Genomic DNA, 22,231 nt, shown 5'->3' on the forward strand with positions numbered 1-22,231 from the left:
AGAAGATTTGATAAAGCCATGTGGAGAATGGGGATGATAGATCTGATCAGGAAAATATACAAGGATTGAAGGGCAATTTTGAAAGCCTTGTGGAGGTCGGTGACTTTGGATCTAGCATAAAATCATGATTGTGTAATTTTTTTCCTCAACACTCAGAAGTCCAGTGTAGGAAAGAAAAGGCAAGCTGTTGAATTCACAGAGTTGGGAATGTTCCAGTTGGTTTAATCAGAAAGTAAATAAGGCAAACTGTGATTGACATGATGAACTGTGTTTTATAAATTGAGGAAAAAAAGAAAGCAGAGAGATGATCCATAGGGAGGAAACAGGTCAAAAGATTTGAACTTTTCATTAGGAGGGGAAATTGAGTAAGAGAGTTGGTAAGATAGGAGGTTGGGTAGTTGGTTGAATTTTGGACTTCAGTGGTAGAGTATATCCACCTCATGACAAGACCTGGAGTGTGGTCATGAGAGTGGGGGGCCTGTAGAGGAGTGGAGGTGAGGGCTATTGGAGATGAAAAAATCAAGAACCCGAGAGCATGGGTCTTCCATTTGGATGTTAATGTGACTCTGAGTGATGGCAGAAGTTGGAAGTCAGGTTTCAAAGTTTTCCATCAATAAGGAGTGGGTAAAAAATAGCAACGATGAGGATTAAAAGTGGTATGGCTACCTAGAAAGGAGGAAGAACTATCTGAGTGAGGCACTGGAGAGCACCTCCTAATCAAGAGACGAAGGTTGAGAAAATAAGCACCCTTCAGTTCAGAGAAGTTTAAAGCAAGGGAGAGGATGTTAGGTTTCAATTAAGGACAGGCAGAACACACGCTAGAGGCCCAGAATGTGGGAGAATTTGTCACAAAAGATTGGAATTCCAAAGGGCACAGTGGACACAGAAGACAAAGGAGGGGAGTACAGAACTTCACCAGGCAACTAAGGGCGCAGCTTGTGCAGCAAACATGAAGTGGGTTGTGAGGCACAAAAGATGTAGGTAGCAGAAAGTTTCCAATATAATTAGGCAAGAATTTTTCTGTTTGAGTTAACTGATCCAGTACCAAGTTTGTGAGTTCATTTCCCTCTTCCTTTTAGATTTTTCTCTTCCTTATATTTCCCCTTTTCTGAAAAATAAAATTGAGGGGGCTTTCCTATCCCCTTTCCTCCTTCAGTTCCCCCATTTTTCTACTCTCCAGCATCCTCTGTCTTCCTCTGGCAGGTCTCTGCCCTAGATTGGGAGCCCCGCCCCCCGCAGGAGTGGGCGGGACAGGGGCGGAGCGAACAGAAGTGGGCGGGCCCTTTTCTGTCGGCGTGCTGCCGTAAGGACGCTGCTGACGTAAGAGGATATCCGGTCCGGCTCTCAGTGTCCGAAACTGCTTCTGTCTGCCCTGCCGGGGTCTTGGTAGCTTCTTACCCGGAGTCGTGGTCCACGAGTTGGATCTGCTGCTGCGGCGGGCCGGCCTCACACCACTCCCTGCCCCTCTGCCCCCGGAGTGAGCCCGGCCTCCGCGCGAGGGTGAGCGAGGTCGGCCCGGCGCGCGAGGGAGGGTGTCCCGCGGGAGGATGACGGTTGTCGGTTCCCCGAGCCGCGTGGCACCTCTGCTGAGTCTCCTCTGGACGCCGCCTTCACCCCGCTGGGTCCCCACTGCAGACTTTCCCTCCAAAGCTGCAGTGACCCCGTGCCTGTTTCCTCCTTTGGTGACACGGGCCAGGTCCTGATGAAGCTCGAGCGTTGCTGGAGATAGGGCTTAAATTCATATAAGGCTGAGAAAAAGAATTCACTGTTAAGTTTCCAAAACAAACTGGAGAAAAAAAAAAAATTGAGGCTCAGCTCTCTGAGCGGATTCACCCCTGGAGACGCAGAAAATTTATCCGGATCATTACCCTGTGATTATGTTCTGAGCTCCTTTGGCATGGCAGTACACATTTTTTTCACCCTGTAGATTTTGTCATTTTAAATACCGGAAGGGTGACCTGGTGGGCTTAAGTAACCAAACCTCCTGGCCTGATTTGTCCATGTTTTTAAGTTGCAACTTCCCACCACTAGGTTTTTTGGTTGGACATTATAACAGGAGTTGAACCCCAAAGTAGGAAAACTTTATGAGTGACCTTCAAGTATTGTTTCAAGTACAAGCTGGTGCATGATTTTGCTGTATTGTAATATGCCCTTTTGAATGAGAAATATAAATTTCTTTGAGGTGTGCTTTCTTGGAACTCTCTCCATGTGTTATGGACATGGTTTGGTTTGTTTGCATAAGAATGTTCGTGTTTTCAGGGAGGCTGTGTGTCATGGTCACCAATGAAACTCGGTCCTGTCTTTGGAGGTTTAGAGTTTGTGGATCTTGAGTAGGGCCTAGAAGACTAAATCTGTATTTTTAGGAATTTCTGCAGTTGTTTTTTGAGAATCACTCTTAGAAAAGACTTAGAAATTTGAGATTCATATTTCAGAGCAAGACATAGACTCATTTATTTGTGTCTCTCTTCAGTTATTGAATGCTTAGTGTATGGCTGGCAGGGCTGGGAGGCAAACATTGCCAAGAAAGATAGGGCTGGAATCCTCAGGGAACTTGTAATCTTCACATTGGATGAAAAGCCAAATAAAAATGTGTTATTTAGTAAAACTGTTGTTTTTCTAAGTCTGGTAGTTCCTTCAACCAGGGATGAAAGCTGGTTTTAAAGTCCTTATTTTGATATGTGTGGGAAATATATACCCTGAAACATAAATTTGAACCCTGTTAAAATTATATGGCCCCTGCATGTAGAGAGAAGGGCAGCTTTCAGAGTCAAAGCAACTATAATACCTTTAATATGTCTTCAGAGAGTATAGTTTGGCTTTGTAATTAATGTCATTTGAGTTGACTGTTAGATGTTTTATTTAGATATTGTATAGAAGAAGTAAGACTTGTTATACTTCAACTCTTGGCAGCATCAGGTTATCTAAATATAAAAGTCAAAAAAGTGATAGAAACTGGGTAACTAATATACTTTTGAATGATTTCTTGTTAATGATATATGCCTAATAATTTTTTTTAACTTGGTACAAAATAATTTTTAAAGAATACTTAACATCAGCGAAACTTGTTTTTTCTCAATGGGAAAAGAAAACTATTTTGGCTTTTAGGATAAATTTTTTTGATACTCACATTTTTAGAATTGTTTTGTAGTGCAAGTAAGTGCCTTGTTTCATAAGTCATCTATTTTTATTTGGGATAATGTATGCTTAATGTTTCGTAAAGACTTAAAAATGTGCTTAACCGTCAAAATGACAGGGTTGAGTTAAAATTTAATGAGAATAAGAACACTTCATTCTGCTATTTCTTAGTTTATTTAAAATAGCAAAGCAACCAGGCAATTATATCTTTTCTGATCTCTTGTGTAGAAAGAGGGGGAAAATGCCTAAAAAAAAGACTGGTGCGAGAAAGAAGGCAGAGAACCGCCGGGAACGTGAAAAACAACTAAGAGCATCAAGAAGCACCATAGATTTAGCGAAACACCCGTGCAATGCTTCAATGGTAACGGCTTTTTTTGATATCACTTGATAGTTGAAAAACTATGTAATAGTTATCTGAAAAATACCTGAATAAAATTTCATTGAATACAGTGTTGCTGCATATATTTAACTGAATTTGAAATCTGTGTTGGAGGCATGTGTATTATTTTCATTAACGCTAGGTAGCAGTGATTTTTCTTTGACTTTGTTATTTATAAAACCTAGCATATTAGCTTGGCTACTGTTGGTGACAGGTACTGAACAAGAATACACGCTAGGAACTGTGTGATGTTTTCCAGCTACTCTACCCTTATAGGCCCGAACACAATTTGTCTTATTAGTTGGAGCTTTTTTTCATTTTCTCTTAGCAGTTCTTAGCTCATCTGATTTCTCTTTTGTAAACTTTCCACTTTTCTTGATGTCTCTTGGTTTCCTGTTCTACTACCTTATTTCTCTGTACCGAGTGAGTTAGTCCTGACTGTTTCTGGGCTCCTTTGTCAAGGTTGTGAAAAAGCAAAAGGTGGTTATGTCATCATTGCCCCTTTCCTTTCTTTGACCGTGGGTCTCTGTGTGGTCCCACATTTCCCTATTTCCACTCCTCTCTACTTTTTCTATTCTCGCTACTCCCCGTTTTTCTTCGTCTTTTGTTTCATCAAACACATATGGAAGTGCTTAATATGACTTAATTCCACAAGTGTTTATTGTGCATCTACTCTGTGCCAGGTACTATTTTAGACACTGTGGGGGATACAGAGATGAGTGACACAGCCCTTGTTTCCACAAGCTTATAGCTCAGTCATTTTGTGTATTACTTAAGACTTGTTTGTTTATAAATGACAAATCCAGCTTAAATAACTTTAGGGAGAAATAGAGTTTATAAAATGAATAATGGACTAGCATGTAGTTGGGAAGGCTGTAGCTGGGACACAGGGACAGCTGGAACCTGGAAGAACCTTGTAGTTCCTTCTTTTGCTTTTGTTTCTTTTTGCTTATCAGTTCCATTTTCTCAGGTTGTCTTACTCCATTTGTTTGGGTTTATAGGCACAGGTAGCTGGCATGTCTCGTTTCATGTGTTGTTGCCCTCAGAGAGGGAAAGAACTCTGATAATTCAGACTTGGGCAGGTGCCCATTCCAGGACTCACGTTTATGGTGGTGGGGGAGCTGGATGACGTAGCACAGATAGGACAGTGGGAACTTCCTTCTGTGTGTCATCGTCATTTCTAGAGAAAAGCGGTATGGGGCAGACAAAACAAGAAGTGACTCACATAAATACGTATAAAGAGGGCTAGACTTTGGTTAAGTGTTGCAGTAAAGGTACAATTAGATCTAAGATACATTAGGACTAGAAGGTGATAAAGTTGAGTTTGTGGAATGGGGTACAGTTCACAGGGGAGGTGGGATCATCACCAGAGCTTCCAACATACTAAAGATTGTGAGGAAGGACTTTTCAAGGAAAGTCATTAGAATAAGTAAGGCATGGAAAAGAGTACAGGACATATTTCAAGAATGGCTGACAAATAGTGACTTGAGTCTGAAGAGAATAGGCCAGCATGGTTTAAAAAGTGGTTTGGGACCAGACTACGTTTAGGATTCTGGATTTTCTGTGAGCTTCATCGTGTTGTGTTCTCTACTGTTTCCTGTGTCCATTCTGTATTATTTGTCTGATTTCTTAAGAAAAAAATGCAAAAAACAAACCAACGCTATATTTAGCCTCTTTGTGAAAATGCCGCTTCTTTGTCTAGCACGGTGTGCCTGGGAGCATACCTTTGTTATTCAAGTATATGTAGATGCTTGTATACATGGGTGAAGTTGAAGGATTTTGGGAAAGTGTCACTTAAATTTTTACATGAAAAACAGGATATTCTTTATAATGCAAGTAAATTTGCAATTTTTAGCTGGTAGAAAATTAATGTTATGTTTTTGTATTTTACAGGAATGTGACAAGTGTCAGAGGTAAATATTTATTTCTTTTTCTATTGATATTTAATAATATAGACCCTCTGACCTTTTATTTGATATTAACTATATTTTAAATTTTATTTTACATGACAAGGCGGCAGAAGAATAGAGCGTTTTGCTATTTTTGTAACTCTGTACAGAAGTTACCAATTTGTGCACAGTGTGGTAAGTATGTGAAAACTAAGGACACATACTTTTTCTTTTATCAAACATTTGTTTGGCAGCTAATCAGTTTGAACCTGTGGGTTTGTAAACATTAAACATGTTTACAAAATGTTTTGCCTTACCATTAATAAAATAACGTAAAATGTTACTTGGCTTACCAGCATACTATCAAGTCTTGATTTTGTCTCTTTGATGTAGTGTGGGAAAATAAGATACAATTTAGATATAGGTTACCAACATGTTGTTTTAAACATTAAAAGATCAGACTTCAGACTAATAACATTTGATGATCCTGAGTATTAATTATACTACCTTAGTCTTGTTGATATCCGTTTGTTTACTTTTCTAAATTTTGATTCCTGCTGATATCGCGCGCAGTATGTTAGACCACTGAGAATAATTTTGTTCCACAGTTACCTGGTGCCAGTTTTTGTGATCAGCTGTTTTTGTCTTTGGCACTTCGCATATGAATCTTGAGTTTCCTCATATACGTTCCCAAGTGAGTGAAATCGAGTTCCTAAGCCACGTACTCAGTTCCCAAGTATAAGTGGAAACTTTCATTCAGAGTAAATGATTGTTTAGAATAAAACTAAATGGTAGTTCACAGAACAAGATTGGTGTTTCCTAAATGTTCTTCCACAGAATACTTGAGATTTTAATAGGTATTTTTTAAAATGATGCATACATTTGAGCAACGCTGCAAGTTTCATCCCCTCCTTTCCATCTGGGTGATTTCTATTACATATTTATATGTTAAACATACTGAAGACCTCCAGAAAAAAACCTGATTAATTTTATTCATTCCAGATTTACTCCCTAAACTTTTATTTGAACAAATATCCCCTTTGGTTATGGGATAATAGTTTCAGGTAGAACAGAGTTTGGAATATGCTCGTTTAAATGTGTTTATGTATGATAACATTGCAGAAAGTTAGGAATGTTTAGGGCTACTTCCCTGAATATTTCTAATGTAGTTCTAGCTTTCAAAGAAGATGTCTTTGAGGTTTATATTTAATGAAAAAGAGAATATTGGCCTAGATAGACCACTCATCTGCCAGTTTTTACATCCTTATTTTATAAAAGATAAATGAATATAGACTGAGAAAATAGATTAGGGAGAAAATTAAGTTCCTGCTAGGAAGTTCCCACATTCTGGGGGTGTCTGGGCTTGAATTTTGTAGCACTTTGTACATGGATGCATTTCCCACTTACTGATTCTTGTACTTAGTGTTAGTCATGGAGCAGTTGGATAGCTGCTGCCTCTCATTTCCAGTTTTTCTTTTCGTCCTATTTCCTGTTGTCTAGCTTTGTTCCCCAGGTGATCAGGATAATGGGAAATTGAGCATCTTCTATTTCTTTCGTGTTCCACTTTGGAGTCTGAGATGGGTGATTAATATGTCACCATTAATCTTCACATACTATATGATAAGGGAGTTTCCTGACAGTGTTTCGGGTTGGTAATTTCCTGCTTGATCAAAGCCTGTATGGCTATATTGTGATTTTTAGCTCTATCACTATACTCCTGGTTTTTTTGCTCATTTTTATGTATGGGTAAACTTAAAAAAGAACCAGGTAAGTTGCCTAATCATTATTTGGTTTGGTTTGAAATGTTCTCTGGAAAGAAATAAGCAATAACTTCAAACCAGACTGTTTTTATTGTGAATTATAAAATGTAAAATTCATTTTAAAGCATAGCTTTTTAAAATATAATTCATCTGAAAATTCTCAAGATTTTAAACTGCTATAATTATCGTTCCCATCTGTTGATTATCATACTGTGGCAACTGTGTGTTGCTGTGATGCTGAAAGCTATGCCACCAGTATTTCAAATACCAGCAGGGTCACCCATAGTAGACAGGTTTCAGCAGAGTTTCCAGACTAAGACAGACTAGGAAGAAGGACCTGGTCACCCACTTCTGAAAAAATTGACCATGAAAACCCTATGAACAGCAAAGCATTCTCTGACATAGCCCCAGAAGATGAGAGGATGGCAAAAAAAGACCAGGCAGAGTTCTGCTCTGTTGTACGTAGAGTTGCTAGGAGTTGGAATTGACTCAACGACACTAACAACAGATAACAATTGTTAGATTGCAAAGTATAACCTACAATTGCTGATTTTAATACAAACATGAATTAGCATATAGCTTTATTGTGCAATACATTTTTGCAGATTTATTAATAAATTTCTAATCTGAAAAGATAGAACTTGGTAACAAGATCTCAGTTATATCCATTTTCTTTTTTTTAGTTATGTAAGCAGTAAAAAATGCTGGTTTCTATCCATTTATTTTCAAATGATTTCCATAGGAACTTAGGCTAGATAAAAAGAGGAATTAGTGAATACTTGCATGTACTACTTTGCCAGACTAATAGTGCAAATTTGTTTCTTTACTAGGGAAGACAAAGTGCATGATGAAGTCTTCAGATTGTGTCATAAAGCATGCTGGTGTATACAGTACTGGCCTTGCAATGGTGGTAAGCTTCTTGTCCTCATCTCTTAGACTAGTAGGTTTCCAAGCATAGGAAAAAGTCACTCTGACCAATGGTTATTTTTTTCTAAATAGCATTGCTCTGTTCTTTGGTTCAGTCAATGTGGAGCTATCTAGATTACCTGTGGCATGTTCTTTGTATGATTTTTCTTTATTACTCACTTGTTTTTGACTACTTCCTTTTTTCTTATTGGGAAACATACAAGGAATGGAAACTAATTTAATGTTGACTTAAACAAAAATTTATTTGTCGATAGTACCCTTCTAATGTGTCTTAATTAGATTTCATAGGATATTGTTTATTATACTGAAAGTCCTGCTTAACCAAGGTTCAAGCTTTTGGTTAAATAAGCAACCTAGTTCCAAAAGAACCTAGGATTAGGAGGTTTTTTTAAAGCTTTACGTGTCAAAAAAGAGTACATACTTAACACAGAGTTATATGTAATTTCTTCATTACATATAGAATTTTCTAAGCAAGTTTATTGTTTTAAATAATACAAACAATTGCATTGTGTGATGCCTTTTATTCTCTTTTTCACTAAACAAGGTATCCTTTTAACCAGTTTTATTGTATTCTGTTGCGTGATTTTATGCTTAGGGCCAAAATTTCTGTCCACCCGGAAAGTAACACTATTTTTACATCCAGCAGAATATTTTATTTATAGTAAACTTTTCAAGAACTTAGAAGTTTCCATCATGAGGCAGACCTTTATATATTTCATGTGTGCATGTCTTATAAAAGCAAGGAGCTAGAATTATTCATAATCATCTTGTGAATTCTTCTTTATTTTAAATATAGGATTGTCAATGTTATCTTTATTCAAAAACCATTGGAATCTTCCTTGGTAGCTTGCTTATCTCTAAATTTATCAAATACTTTTTAAAAAAATTCACTGAGTTGTACGAGTGTGAATGATCTCTTCTTATATAAAGAAAAAGTTTAAGTAGAATGATCTGTCATTAGCTATGAATTCTAGAAAATGATTTTCTGGAAATCTTCTATTTGCCTGTTGAGATTCCCTCTCCCTTCACTCTTCTCCACCCTGCTTTGCCCTGGGAGCTTGACCTGAGTGTATGGACTGGATCAATGGCTTTCTTACCTTATGGCTTCTTTTGGGTTCAGCCAATGAAGGACGCTGGCAGGAGACCTGAAGATGGGAGTAGAATACAATCTGGGTGTTTATTCTCCCAGCTCACTCCCTACCCGGTTGTCCTGGTTTGGATATAGATTGGCCACAAGTCCTCTCCATATGGCCAGGTAGTCCCCTCCACTCGACTTTCTCTTGGGGTTCTGGTAACTCCCTCCCCTCCTCTTGTTTCAGGCCCAGGAATGGTAACTGCATCATGCCTTCATGTTTTTTCTAAGGCCTTCCCTGTCCTTTGTAAATCATCTCTTTTCAACTCTCCTGGATTACCCGGTTTAGTGTGCCATCTCTTTGTTGCTAGAACCCTGAGTGAGCCAAGAGATATATTTAAGGATTTGCTATCTACACCGATAATCCATTTTTAAGTCAAAAAACATTCTTTCTATTTTCTCTTCACCACTTTTGTTATACAGCCTTGAATAGTAGAACACTGAATTGAGATTCAGAAGACCTAGATTTAAATCTCAGCTCAGCTGTAATGTAGCTCTGGGATTTGGACTTAGTCTTGGGCCACTGTGCCTCATCTGTAAAGGGAAGGGCATCCAGTCCCATTTCCTTAAGATTCTTTCTAGCTCTTAATGTTCTGTAGATGTCATTGTGTTATTGAAAGGTAGAGTCTTACCATCTTATCTTGATATAGAATTGGAGAGTCTTACCGTGTCATTTAGTTCTGTATATTTTACTGTAATTTTTTTCCACAAGGGAATGTAATAATGATTTAAAGCATAGGTTGCCTTAAAAGAAAAAAGATGCTGGTAGAAGTTTAATATTTTCTCTTGGTTATTCTAGAAAAGCTGTGTGATTATTTTGTAAATTACACAGATAAGGAATTTTCTTTAGTCAGAAATATTAGTATTTGAAAAAATTCAGTTTGGTTACTGGACATAGAATGCTTAAACTGTGGACTCCAAACTTCATTTGAATTAGAATTCAGTTTGATGGCAACAATTCTAGCTCCTTGAGTTACTTTAGTCATGAATGTTAGGATAAGTGTATAGTTTCCCCCTTGCTCCTTTTTCTTTTGATTTATAGCTAAGATTTTTATATTGTAAATGGCTGTTGGTAAAGTAGTTTGATTTTCAGAGAACCCTCTTTGATTTTGGCTTAGAGTAAACGGTAAAATTTTTACCGTTTAGCCACTCACTATCACTGAGGGTTGATAAATTGCTAAATGTATACAATTTTGATGGTTGCCGCTGGTTAAATAATGGTTGCAGCCAGTCGAGTGATAGAGATTAATTTTTCGTGTTCCTCTGTTGCAGGGTGCAATATGTGACTTCTGTGAAGCTTGGGTTTGTCATGGTAGGAAGTGTCTCAGTACACACGCCTGTGCCTGCCCTCTCACTGACGCTGAGTGTGTGGAATGTGAACGAGGTGTCTGGGACCATGGTGAGTGATTACTTAAAAGCAACGAACTTTGCTATAAGTGAAGGCTGGCTTTGAAACATTCTGTATGCTTTTTTTCAGATTTTTTCAGGATACTGTTAATCCTAACTGCTGGCACTGTTTTGGTTATCAGTTTAGTTGGAAAAGGGATTTAAACTAGCAGTAATAGTCAATGCTAGGATTGTTTACCTAAGCAGACAGGGAGGGGAATTATGAGAGAGTAGGTGTCTCCGAGCATTGTGAGTATTATATGAGTAGCCAGGGGATAGTGGGAGTTCACTTTTTTATGGTTCAATTTGGCAGTTTTCATTGTAGCCTTTACTAGAATGAAAACTGCTGTGACATTTTGGTGTAAATCTGAAATAAGTTGCCATCTTTTCTGAGCAGTTTTATAGATACGAGTTTTTTAAATTAAAGTTCATCATATTTACATTTGTGGGTTTTGTTTTTTAATCCAATAGGAGGCAGAATATTCAGTTGTTCTTTTTGCCATAACTTTCTCTGTGAAGATGATCAATTTGAACATCAAGCCAGCTGCCAGGTTTTAGAGGCGGAAACATTTAAATGTAAGTTTTTTATATATTAGATATTCTTTATACCTGTGATTCTTAGTAGTATGAGTGTTCAACTTAGTGAAAAAGGAATTTAGTTTTTCATGCAGCCTCTTATGGACTGACTGTAATTTAACTCACTATCTATTTTTCGTTTCTAGAAAAAATTCAGAACACATAATCCATTTTTTTCAACAAGGGTTCCAGTGGCATTTTGGTTGGGTCAATTCTTCATTTTGTAGGGTTGATCAAGTGTTACAGGACTTGTAGCATTCCTGTTCCTGAGAACTAAATGTCATTTTCACCTCCAAGTTATTATAACACACCCCCTCCCACACACACACATTTCCAAATGCCCCCAAGTAAGTGATACCACCCCTAGTTTGTTCCCGCTAGTTGGTGCCAGTGATTCCAAGAGAGGAGTATGCATCAGAAACACCTGTGTAGGTTTTTTAAAGATACAGGTACCCAGGCCTCATCCCTGGAGATTCTGTCTCTTAAGTCTGTGGTGAGTGCCAGGCATATGTATTTAACCTGCACACATAATTCTTATGTATCTTTCAGTTTGAGAACCAGTGTTACTGACTGGGTCAGTGGTTTCATCTTTACAGATAGATTGCATTTTACTTCTACTCTATTGATTCTCAAAAAGCTCAAATTTTAGAGTTAAACATTACTTGAATTCTCCCTATTGGCTATATGACTTTGGGCAAATCACCAAATCTTTCTAAACCTGAGTTTCCTTATTTGTTAAAGGAAGATGCTAGTTTCTTTTTCAAAGAGTTAATTGAAATGAGAATCCATATAAAGCGTTAGTATAGTACCTGGCACTTAGAAAACCCTTACTAAACAGGTAGATATCATCATGGGAAGGACTGGAATTCCCCAGATACTCACTTCTTTGAATTTGATTCTTCTTCTGGTATGAAACGCTAATCTTTATATTTATCTATAAATTTAAAGTTGCTAAGTCATCAATCTAAGATATATACATATATTATACGTATAATATATGTATATATCTTGCAGTATTGTGTAGGAATTCTCAAAGGATAAAGGAACGTTTCAAAGTATATAGCATTTTTGAGCCATTCTTAGGCTTCTGCAGAATGTATAATATAAAAATTGAATTATTTCATTTGGGGCTTGGGAGCTTTGCACATTTTGTAGTGTTTGAACCCCAAAGACAGGTAACTGTGAGTGATAAGGCTCTAATTCCATCAAGAAGTTCTAGGCCCGGTGGCGCAAGCGGTTAATTGTGCGCGCTCCGCTGTGGCGGCCTGGGGTTCGCCGGTTCGGATCCTGGGCGTGCACCGATGCACTGCTTGTTAAGCCATGCTGTGGCGGTGTTCCATATGAAATGGAGGAAGATGAGCACAGATGTTAGCCCAGGGCCAGTCTTCCTCAGCAAAAAAGAGGAGGATTGGCATTAGACGTTAGCTCAGGGCTGGTCTTCCTCACAAAAAACAAACAAAAAAAAGTTCTAGTGATTTAGTGATAAAAGACAAAGGAAAAATACAAAAATTGAGTAATTGACAGGATTTTAAGATAAATCTATCACCATGTCTTTGATACCTGATTTTTTTTTTTGTGAGGAAGATCAGTCCTGAGCTAACATTTGCCAGTCCTCCCCTTTTTTTGCTGAAGAAGACTGAGCCTGGACTAACATTCATGCTTGTCTTCCTCTACTTCATATGGGACGCCGCCACAGCATGGCTTGACAAGCGGTGCGTCGGTGCGCACCGGGGATCTGAACTGGCGAACCCCGGGCCGCTGCAGTGGAGCGCGCGCACTTAACCGCTTGCGCCACCGGGCCGACCCCTGATACCTGATATTAAAGTCATTCTCATTGCAGATTCACAGGTTTCTTTGGCTTACTCTAATTTATCCTCTTTCTTTATTTTTTTTTCAGTGCTTTATTTATTCTTTGTCATTCTCCCTTCACCGGTTGCCGTCCAATACTTGAAATTTTTTTTCTGAAGTACTGTCCTAATCATACACATAGGCCCCAAAGATATAGAGTTTGTTTCCACTCCCTTAGTTGGTCATATCTCATCATTTATCGAGTTGACCTTACAATGAAGGGATGAATTGGGATATTTAGAAATTCTTTAAAATAGTTGTTTACTTGCATAATCGGGGGGAAGGATGTTTAAAGGGGAAAAAAAACCTCACATGTTTACTCTGCCTTTATTTTTTTAAATAATTAAAATGGCCCAGGGTCTTCTGATTTAAAATGGCTTGTTGCCAGCAGGCTTTGATGCATCCCCACCTGCTTTCTTTTAAAATACTCTGAAGACGTGGAAATAGACTTAAAAAGAAAACCGTTTCCCAATCTAAAACTAGGAAAGTCAAACTATTTTTAGAATCTGGGAGAAATGCATTCTTTATATAAGTCCAAGATTGTAGTTCTTGGGGAGAGAAACCACCGGGCCGTGGAGTGAGTACATATGTGTGGGGTTGAGGTGAGTGGGAGAGAGGACTGGTGTGCCACACTCCGTCCCAGTGTGAGTTCCCAGAGGAGAAGGTGAGGGTGAGAGGGCAACACTGATTTCTCGGGATCGTGTCTCCGCGGCACGTCAGAGATTCAGGCAGTGGGGCGAGGGGAAGATTCTGTTCGGAAATGCCTGGTGCCCCTGGGAAATTGGGCTGGGAGCGTGTGCTTTCAGTATGTCTCCTGGCTGTGTATTTGAAAGATTTACAGCATTTTGGTTAAATATATCTTTTTTTTTGACTAAATGAAGAGTGAACCTAAAAACTCTCTGGGCGTATCTTTAAGTAGAAATGATTGAGATTTCAGCTTTTGTTCTTCACAGACTCTGAAATAAGTAGTTACTATCAGAATAACTTGGTATACTTATATATGCCTAATATACCAGAAGTACTCAGTTGATTTTAACTTTTATTATTAGCACGTAGGATAAGTAATACAAATTCAACTGAATTATTATCATTACTGTGGAAGAGAGCAGGATAGTTGGACAGAAGCAATAATAATACACATAATTGAGAACATCGTCTCTGAGTTTTAAAAAAAATATTTGCCTGTTCAGATTGAAAAGGTTCCCCATGAACCAGGCAAACTTAAATAAAAGAATCCCCAAATTAGAAACATCTGGTCAAATATTTGAATTACAAAGATAGGCTTCCTTTTATTTGTTCTCCTTTTAATTTTTTCAAGACCTTTAAGTGAATTGAAAGTCAGTCATTTATCTTCAGCTTTATCAGCGTAAGGTTTAGTTTATTTTCTCTTTCGGTACCTCCGTTACTTATTTTTTTCTTCCATATGCTGGCATATTCAATATGTGCCAGACCTGGCTTTTCCAATATATTTGCACTTAAGTTTTAGGTTTTTCCTCATTAATCATAGATAATGACCCAAATTAATGTGGCTTACTGACTTAAATAGGTATAAAATATTTTAGGATTTTTTTCATCTGTTTACTGCCCGCTTGAACATTGTTTTTTCTTCATAGTCACCCCTTTCCACCCGAAGTATTCTATTCTCTTATTGGAAGTTATGCAAAAAATAGCAGTAGCCTGCACTACCAGGAAAAAATGTATGTTAATGGAGACAATGATTCTTTTTAAAATTTAACCATCATATGATTAAAGGAAAAGCTACAGGCAATCTCATGGAAAAAATGGTATTTCACCATTTCAGTTTTCTAAATATAATTATTGAAGCTTGCTGTCTCCTAGATCTGGAGCAACGGGAGGAGTGTGGAGAATAATTAGAACCGTGATGGGAAAGAAGGCTGGGTGTGTGCAGTTGTTACTTTCCTTCTTTCTGGCTGGGAATTCCGTCTCATTTTTATGTATCATCTAGGTTACGTTATGAGACAGAAAAAGAAAGTTAATTGATCTGAGATAGTATATCAAGTATAAATCTGTGGAAAATAGTGTTTTCATTCCAAGTTTGAATCTGGACATTATGTATTTTCCCCACAGGTGTTTCATGCAATCGGCTTGGTCAGCATTCTTGTCTCCGTTGTAAGGTATACTGGTGTATTTTTTATTTTTAGATTTTGTTTTTAATTCCCATAGTCTTCCACCAGTCTTTGGATTATTTATAGCTATAAGTAATCTACAAGGGTCTTTAAACATTAGATAGTTTGATTTTTTTATTTTAGAGATTGTGGAATTGAATTGAGAAAGCTTAGTGACTTTCCAAAGGTCACCCAGTTGGCTTGTCTTAAAGTTGACACTAGTGCACATATCTTCTGAATCTTAGCTCAGTGTTTTTACACCTTACTTTTATGGAGAACATTCTGACCAAAATGATGGAAGTATATTTCAATTAATGTCAAAATGCACTTGCTTAGGAGAGTTTGAGTAAAGTGAAGATTTTCGTAATGTGCTATTTCCTTAGACCTTGTCTACTGCATTTCTGTGTGTCCAAGATCACTAACAGATGCAGCCGATTCACTTCCTCTTAAAAACATTTCTCTGGTTTTTACTTATATTCCTAACCCTCTCTCTTATTTCTCTCCCGTCTCTGCTCCAGTTTTACCAAATGGCTTTCAAGTGTTGTCTGTGCTGTTTCCTCTGCCTTAGATCACTCTTCCATCTTTGCTTACCCTACTGCACCCCATTCTCCTTCAGATCTCAGCTAAGACTTCGTGTCTCCTAGGAGGCCTTTCCTGAATCCCATATCTGGTTTAGTGCCTGGCCCTCCTCAGCACTTCCCTTTCAATGCGTAGTGTCATGTAATTGCCTCTCCACTTGTCTGTGTCCCCACTTATACTGTATACTCAGTGAAAGTAGATAGGCTCTTCACCATTATGTCATCAGGGATTTTGTGAATACTCATATATTTATGAATGAATAAATGTGTGTACCTGTCATACCCTGTGTGTAGTTTCTGCCTTGTGTTAGGTCATAGGTCAGAGGAGTCCTGGCAAAGACCATTTTCCTTAAGACATTGAGATCAAGAGTGTGGCCAGTCCCACCAAAACTCTTAATTTCTGCCTTAACAGGACTGTATCTTTAAATTTCCTTGAAATGTTGAATGATGTCTTTGTATATTTTTTTAAATTGTTTGTTTATTTACTCGCTTATTTTTTACTTCTCCTATAGGCTTGTTTCTGTGATGATCATACAAGGAGCAAGGTGTTTAAGCAAGAAAAAGGAAAACAGCCTCCCTGCCCCAAATGTGGACACGAAACTCAGGAGACTAAGGATCTTAGCATGTCAAGTAAGGCTCTTCTTAAAATACTACTGGTGTGATTTTGCTTTCTTGCTTAGACAAGATTTCTCTCTTTTTTTCTCTTTCTATTTTTGTTTTTGCCTCTTATTCCTATTTGAAAAGATGAATGCATTCTCTTAAGCAAGTGGAATTTTACAGCCTTGGAAAATTTGTGGGTAAAATTTCTCAATTTAAGTTAGGAAATATACCATCATTTATTTTGATATTTGGCATTTGCCTCAGTTAATGACATAGTGAATACTGAAATTTAAGACCAAAAAGAGTGATTTTTCTGTTTTTGCTGAGGCTTTCTTGTTAAATAATTGAGTAGCTATAAATCCTTAATATTCAAGTGCTGGTAATCTTCAGTACTTGGAAGTCAGAGTTTATTCTGAAGCTATTCTTAGGTGTGTGGTATTTGCACAGCTGTACTTATTATGTGATGCATCACTACTATAGGCAGTTTTATGGTTTTTATGTAACTTTTCTATGAAGGAATAAAGCTACTACTATAACACGCTTATATTAATGCAGCTTACAATTTTGTTAAAGAGAGTTTGACTCTTTACCAAACATATCAGAATGCAACCATAATTCTAAATGACTGACAGTACTTTGTTTAATCAAAGATATAGTTGTACAATGAGGTGAAACTGATGATTTTGCTAATTTTTTGCACTAAACTTTGTGTTGCTACTAAGGCAGAAAAAATGAGAAGCATTGTTTTCTGGGACATCTGAATTATAAAATAGCTTTCTTAAGGAAAATGTAATGACATATGAAATCAACTGTTCTGTGGTTTGAAAATAAACTTTTAATTGATCAAATGAAGGGCATTTTAGTTTTTAACATGCCTTTTTTAACTTATGTTTGGAGAGTACTATTATTCTTATTTTGTTTTCCAACTTCTTCTAGATTTAATGAAATGACATAGTCATCTTTATTATTTGTTATCTATAGTGTGTATATAGACTCCACTCTGAGTAGGATAGAACTGATTGTTGTTCCTAAGGTCTCCTGTCTTTCCAATTAAATATTCCCCCCACCCCCCCCGCCCCAAAGCTCCAGGAGATAGTTGTATGTCATAGTTGCACATCCTTCTAGTTGCTGTATGTGGGACGCAGCCTCAGTGTGGCCGGAGAAGTGGTGCGTCGGTGCGCGCCCGGGATCCGAACCTGGGCCACCAGTAGCGGAGCGCGCGCACTTAACCACTAAGCCTTGGGGCCGGCCCTCCAATTAAATATTAAGTGGAGAAATTAGCAAATTGTGGCTTACTTTTTCATTTGGGAGTAAGAGGCAGCCAATAAAGTTTATGTAATTTTATATGTTGTAGAGGGAAATGAGGACATCGAGAACTGGAACTAATAAAGTGCCATGTACAAATCTGTCTTTTGTAGCACGTTCCCTGAAATTTGGCCGGCAGACTGGAGGTGAAGAGGGAGATGGAGCTTCTGGGTATGATGCCTATTGGAAGAACCTTTCATCTGAGAAGTATGGTGATACCAGCTACCATGAGGAGGAAGAGGATGAGTATGAAGCAGAGGATGATGAAGAGGAAGAAGAAGAGGGTGGAAAGGATTCAGATGCTGAGTCATCAGATTTGTTTACTAATTTGAATTTAGGAAGGACGTATGCCAGTGGCTATGCTCACTATGAGGAACAAGAGAACTAGGAGAGCTGCTTGCCCATTGGTGACAAGGAATATGTGTGCTTGATTAATTGGAGCAGGAATATGTGTGCTTGATGAATTGTGTGTGGATGTTCAAAAGTACTGTCACTTAGCCTTGTGCAAAAGACTCATCACACTGGGGCAAGGAGTAGGGCATAGCATTTTTATAGGAACTGATAATCAGGCTTATAGCATAAGAAAAATGAGTTTCAAATGTAAGATGTTTATTTATCCAAGCAATTGAAGCATCATGGATTGAATTTTTACTGATTTCAGTAATACTAGTGGGTTTTCCCAATTAGATACATATACAGGATAAAGGAATAGGAAGGTAATATATTTGTTTGAATTAAATTGCTGTTTTTATTAAAAAACAATGGTTATAAATTCATTCTGTCTCTGATTTTGTACAATGTAATGGGTAAAATTAATTATTGTATTTTTCCTTGTATGTCCACAGGATAAAAGTCAGATGGTATATGTTAAATTTTCATTAAATATTCATGTTACTTAAGTAGTCATGATATATATGTTTTAGCAATTGACTCATTCATTTCTTTCTTCACAATGTATGTCCTGAGCAGTATGTATAATTAATGCCTAAATGTATAGACAAAGGTGACTACATAGCCAATTGTCAGAGACACAGAATCCGAAACAGTATTATTACACAGATGCTTTACCCAGGAAATTTCACTTCTCTTTGAATAAATCTAGTATTTCACTTATATACTTTCGATATTTTATTTAATTTCTTCTTCTCAATTTTTTAAACTTATTTTGGAAAGCATTCCAATATTTCTGTATAAACTCTTTGCTTCATTTTTTGTCTAATATGCGAAATAGGTAGCAGAGATTAATAGTGTGGTAGATACAAAGTTATGCAGCTGAACCCTGTCATTCATGGTAGATGGAGAATGGATAGTTGCTGGCACAAGTTCCAGGTGTTATAGCTTACCCTGGCAGTGAATTGGATGGTGTGGTAGAAAGGAATGCATTATTGGACTCGCTGGCATTTGAGAAGTATGGAGAAAATTGGAGCTATGAGGATAATAAGGTTGCATGGCTATTGCTAAGCCATTCTTATTCTATAGAGACATAAGGAACAGCTGAGGACAATAACAGGAAATGAAAAGTGAGGTGTGAAAGCCAGAGGGCTTCTGGGTGCATGTGAAAAAGCCTTCATCTCTTGCAGCAGGAGGGCTGAGGAAGCTGAGGACCGAGCCCAGGATTTACTAGTCTGAATGGATAAACTTCAGACAGTTGCCAGTCAAGGCAGGTCTATTACGCAAAGGTCAAGGAACTGTTTGGGAAAACCTGGGAACCTGACAAATGAGGTGGAGGCATCTGAATGGATGCTGCTGAAGATTTTTACTCCCAGACTCCTGAACTTTCTGAGCTGCAGTCATAGCCCTCTCTGTTAAGGGCAAGCACTGTCCGTCCCCCACTCCACTCCCAAGCTGGGTGACAATGCAGGGGTCTCTCCCCAGACCACATGTACCCTCTTTCAGGACTTGACCTATCTCTAGGTCACTAGGCCTAGTATTAGGGTTAAGTAACTATATTTAGGGTTAAGCAAAACTCAGTTGGAGAGGTGCTGGGCCTGAATAAAGAAGAAATAGACTATACCCCAAAGGAGCTGCAAAAATTGGCCAGTATGTACTGGGAGAAGCTGGAGGAGGATGCTTGAGACTGGAATCTGAGGGTGTTGATCAAGAGGGTCAGAACATAAGATTAGGGGAGGGTTTGACAGCACCCTCATTGAGTCCTTAGGTTGTGGGATAAGAGGTATCTTAAATTAAGAAGATTTAACATCTTGGCTAGGATCCCGGGAGATGATGTGAACTCACTACCAGGATGACTTCTAGCAACATGGAAAAAGCAATGGCCAATTCTGAGCAAAGTTGAAGTGCCAGTATTACTGTGGCAGATGGAAAGGATTAAAAGGTTGAGGGAAGTGGATATGCTGGAATGGATAGATTACCTCTAGTTGGAAGATCCATCAGATGATTATGTTCCATGGGAAGGCCCAGTGCACAAACCATTTAACAAATCCATAAAGACGTGTGGATAATGGCATAAGGGTCACTAAAATGTTTAGTGATAATTCTAGTCTACTGCTGACCATAGAAACAAGCTACTACAAAGCTTAGCTTACTGATGGCAGTGGGTAATAAGACCCTGAAATAATAGTGTCCAAGTGGCAGTGTCTAATTGCAAAAATCAAGGGGTCACAGTTATAATGACAGTCAAGGTGAGAGTGGTTAACCAAGGGGCCCTGACCTGCAGAGAGTTAAGGAGGTTAATAGAACACAACCTTAGAGGCAAAATAAATAGGCAGCCAATAAGAGTCTGACTCAGTTTGTACTGTTAGACAAAATCAAGGATGGATAACATGGAGGCTGAAGGGTGGTCACCCCAATAAAAAGTTATCATCCCTTGCTCAGTTTCTGGACCAGAGTCTAGAGTCCACCAACTGAAGTCCACCAACTGAAGACTTGGCTGGGTCCTAGGAGGAAGGCCTCTGCAACACCATGGCATCTGTACAAGGCAATAATTTCCCCAGTGCTTCCCCAAAGGGACCTAGAACCATTTATTCGTAATTCTATCCTGAGAAAGAAGGAATATAAGACATTTTAAGGATTGTTGGACACAGAGTTTAAATTGACACTGATAGCTAGAGATTCAAAGTGTCCTTGTTTTCCTCTGTTAGAGTGAGGATGGAGTCCTGGCCAAGTTTAAGGTTACAGTGTTTTCACTGGGTGTTTGGAAGGCCAAGCGGAAGCCAAGAGGAGCCTCATACCTCCTCTTCACCCTAGCCAAGACAGTAAGTACAAAACAATAGTACCTATAGTCTGGAGTGATGGCAGAAATTAGTGCCACCCTTAGAGAGCTCAATAATGCAGAGGTGAAAATCCCATCATAGCTATATTAATTCACCAGTCTGGCCCCTGCAGAAACTGGATAGATCCTGGAAGGTGAATACAGACAATTGCAAGCTCAACCCAGTAGTCTTGATGGCAACTGCTATGCCAGATGTGGTATCTTTATTAGAGCAGTAATGTGTGACTCAGGTACATGAAATATAATCTTGGATTTTGCAAATGCATTCTCTCTCAATCAAAAAAGGGGATCAGAAGCAGTTTGCATTCACATGGAATAGACAATATACTTTTATAGTTTTGTCCCAGGGCTCTGTTAACGCTACCACTTCATCCTAAAGAATATGGATCTGTTTCATCAATGCTATTATGTTATTATTATATATATTATTATGTTGTGAGGCTGGATGAGCAAGAAATGGCTACAACAACGAGGCCTTAGTAAGACATATGTGTTACAGAGAGTAGGAGATAAAGCTTAAGAACTTTATGCCACATTCATAAAATTTTTAGGGGTCCAGTAGTCAGGGAGAGCATGGTGCACCACTTATAGAGTAAAAAATTACTACATACACCTCATACCATGAAGAAGGAAGCACATTGCCTGGTGAGACTCCTGCGGCATATTTCAGACCACGCAAAAGGCTGCCCATTTTGAGCGGCGCCCATAGTGGGAAAGAGCTCTGCAGCAGGTCTAGGTTGCAGTGGAAGCAGCCTCACTTTTTTGGCCATAGTGGATGCTATTGTATCAGAGATAACAGTGGTAGAAAAAGATGTCTTGTGGAGTGTGTGGCAAGCTGCAGGAGGAGAATCACAATTCATCCCCCTGTGGTTCTAGAGGAAGGTCATGCCATCTGCTTATATATCTCCTGGGCTAGCATGGACTCCAGCCTACCAAAGCTGATGTAGTTACCACCACTGCAAAATGTCAAACCTGTCACCAATAGAAATGAATGCTGTGCCTCTGATAGGGCATCATTACTTCATGAGGCAGGTCAGACCAGCCATCCTAGAAAGGCCAGCGGTCCATTCTCAATGGAATAGACACACATTCTGGGAATGGGTTTGCCTTTCCTTCTGCAGGGCCTCATCCAGCATCAGTACCTGAGGGCTTATGGAGTGTTTGATTCGCTGGCATGAGACACCGCATAATATTGTGTCAGGTCAGGGGATCATCTTTAAAGCAAACGAGGTGCAGGAATAGGCCTGTGACCACTGGAGCCACTGGTATCACGTGCTATGACACCCAGAAACTTCCTGCCTGAGGATATGTTGCAAGGGTGTGCTGAAGACATACTGAAGCACAGAACTGAAGCAAAGCTC

The 22,231-nt window shown here is 38.6% G+C and overlaps 1 protein-coding gene across 1 annotated transcript; it reads left to right on the forward strand.

Annotated features, from left to right (window-relative positions):
- Positions 1-1,352: 1,352 nt before the first annotated feature.
- ZNF330 (zinc finger protein 330) lies at positions 1,353-18,756 on the forward strand. Its single transcript, XM_058550118.1, has 10 exons — positions 1,353-1,500; positions 3,364-3,496; positions 5,408-5,427; positions 5,528-5,598; positions 7,994-8,073; positions 10,495-10,621; positions 11,080-11,184; positions 15,121-15,167; positions 16,249-16,366; positions 17,755-18,756. Exons 2-10 carry the CDS (start codon positions 3,377-3,379, stop codon positions 18,027-18,029), a joined length of 963 nt encoding a protein of 320 aa, XP_058406101.1. The 5' UTR covers positions 1,353-1,500; positions 3,364-3,376; the 3' UTR covers positions 18,030-18,756.
- Positions 18,757-22,231: the final 3,475 nt, after the last annotated feature.

This window comes from Diceros bicornis, chromosome 11 (assembly GCF_020826845.1).
Source record: "Diceros bicornis minor isolate mBicDic1 chromosome 11, mDicBic1.mat.cur, whole genome shotgun sequence".
Classification (NCBI taxonomy): Eukaryota; Metazoa; Chordata; class Mammalia; order Perissodactyla; family Rhinocerotidae; genus Diceros; species Diceros bicornis.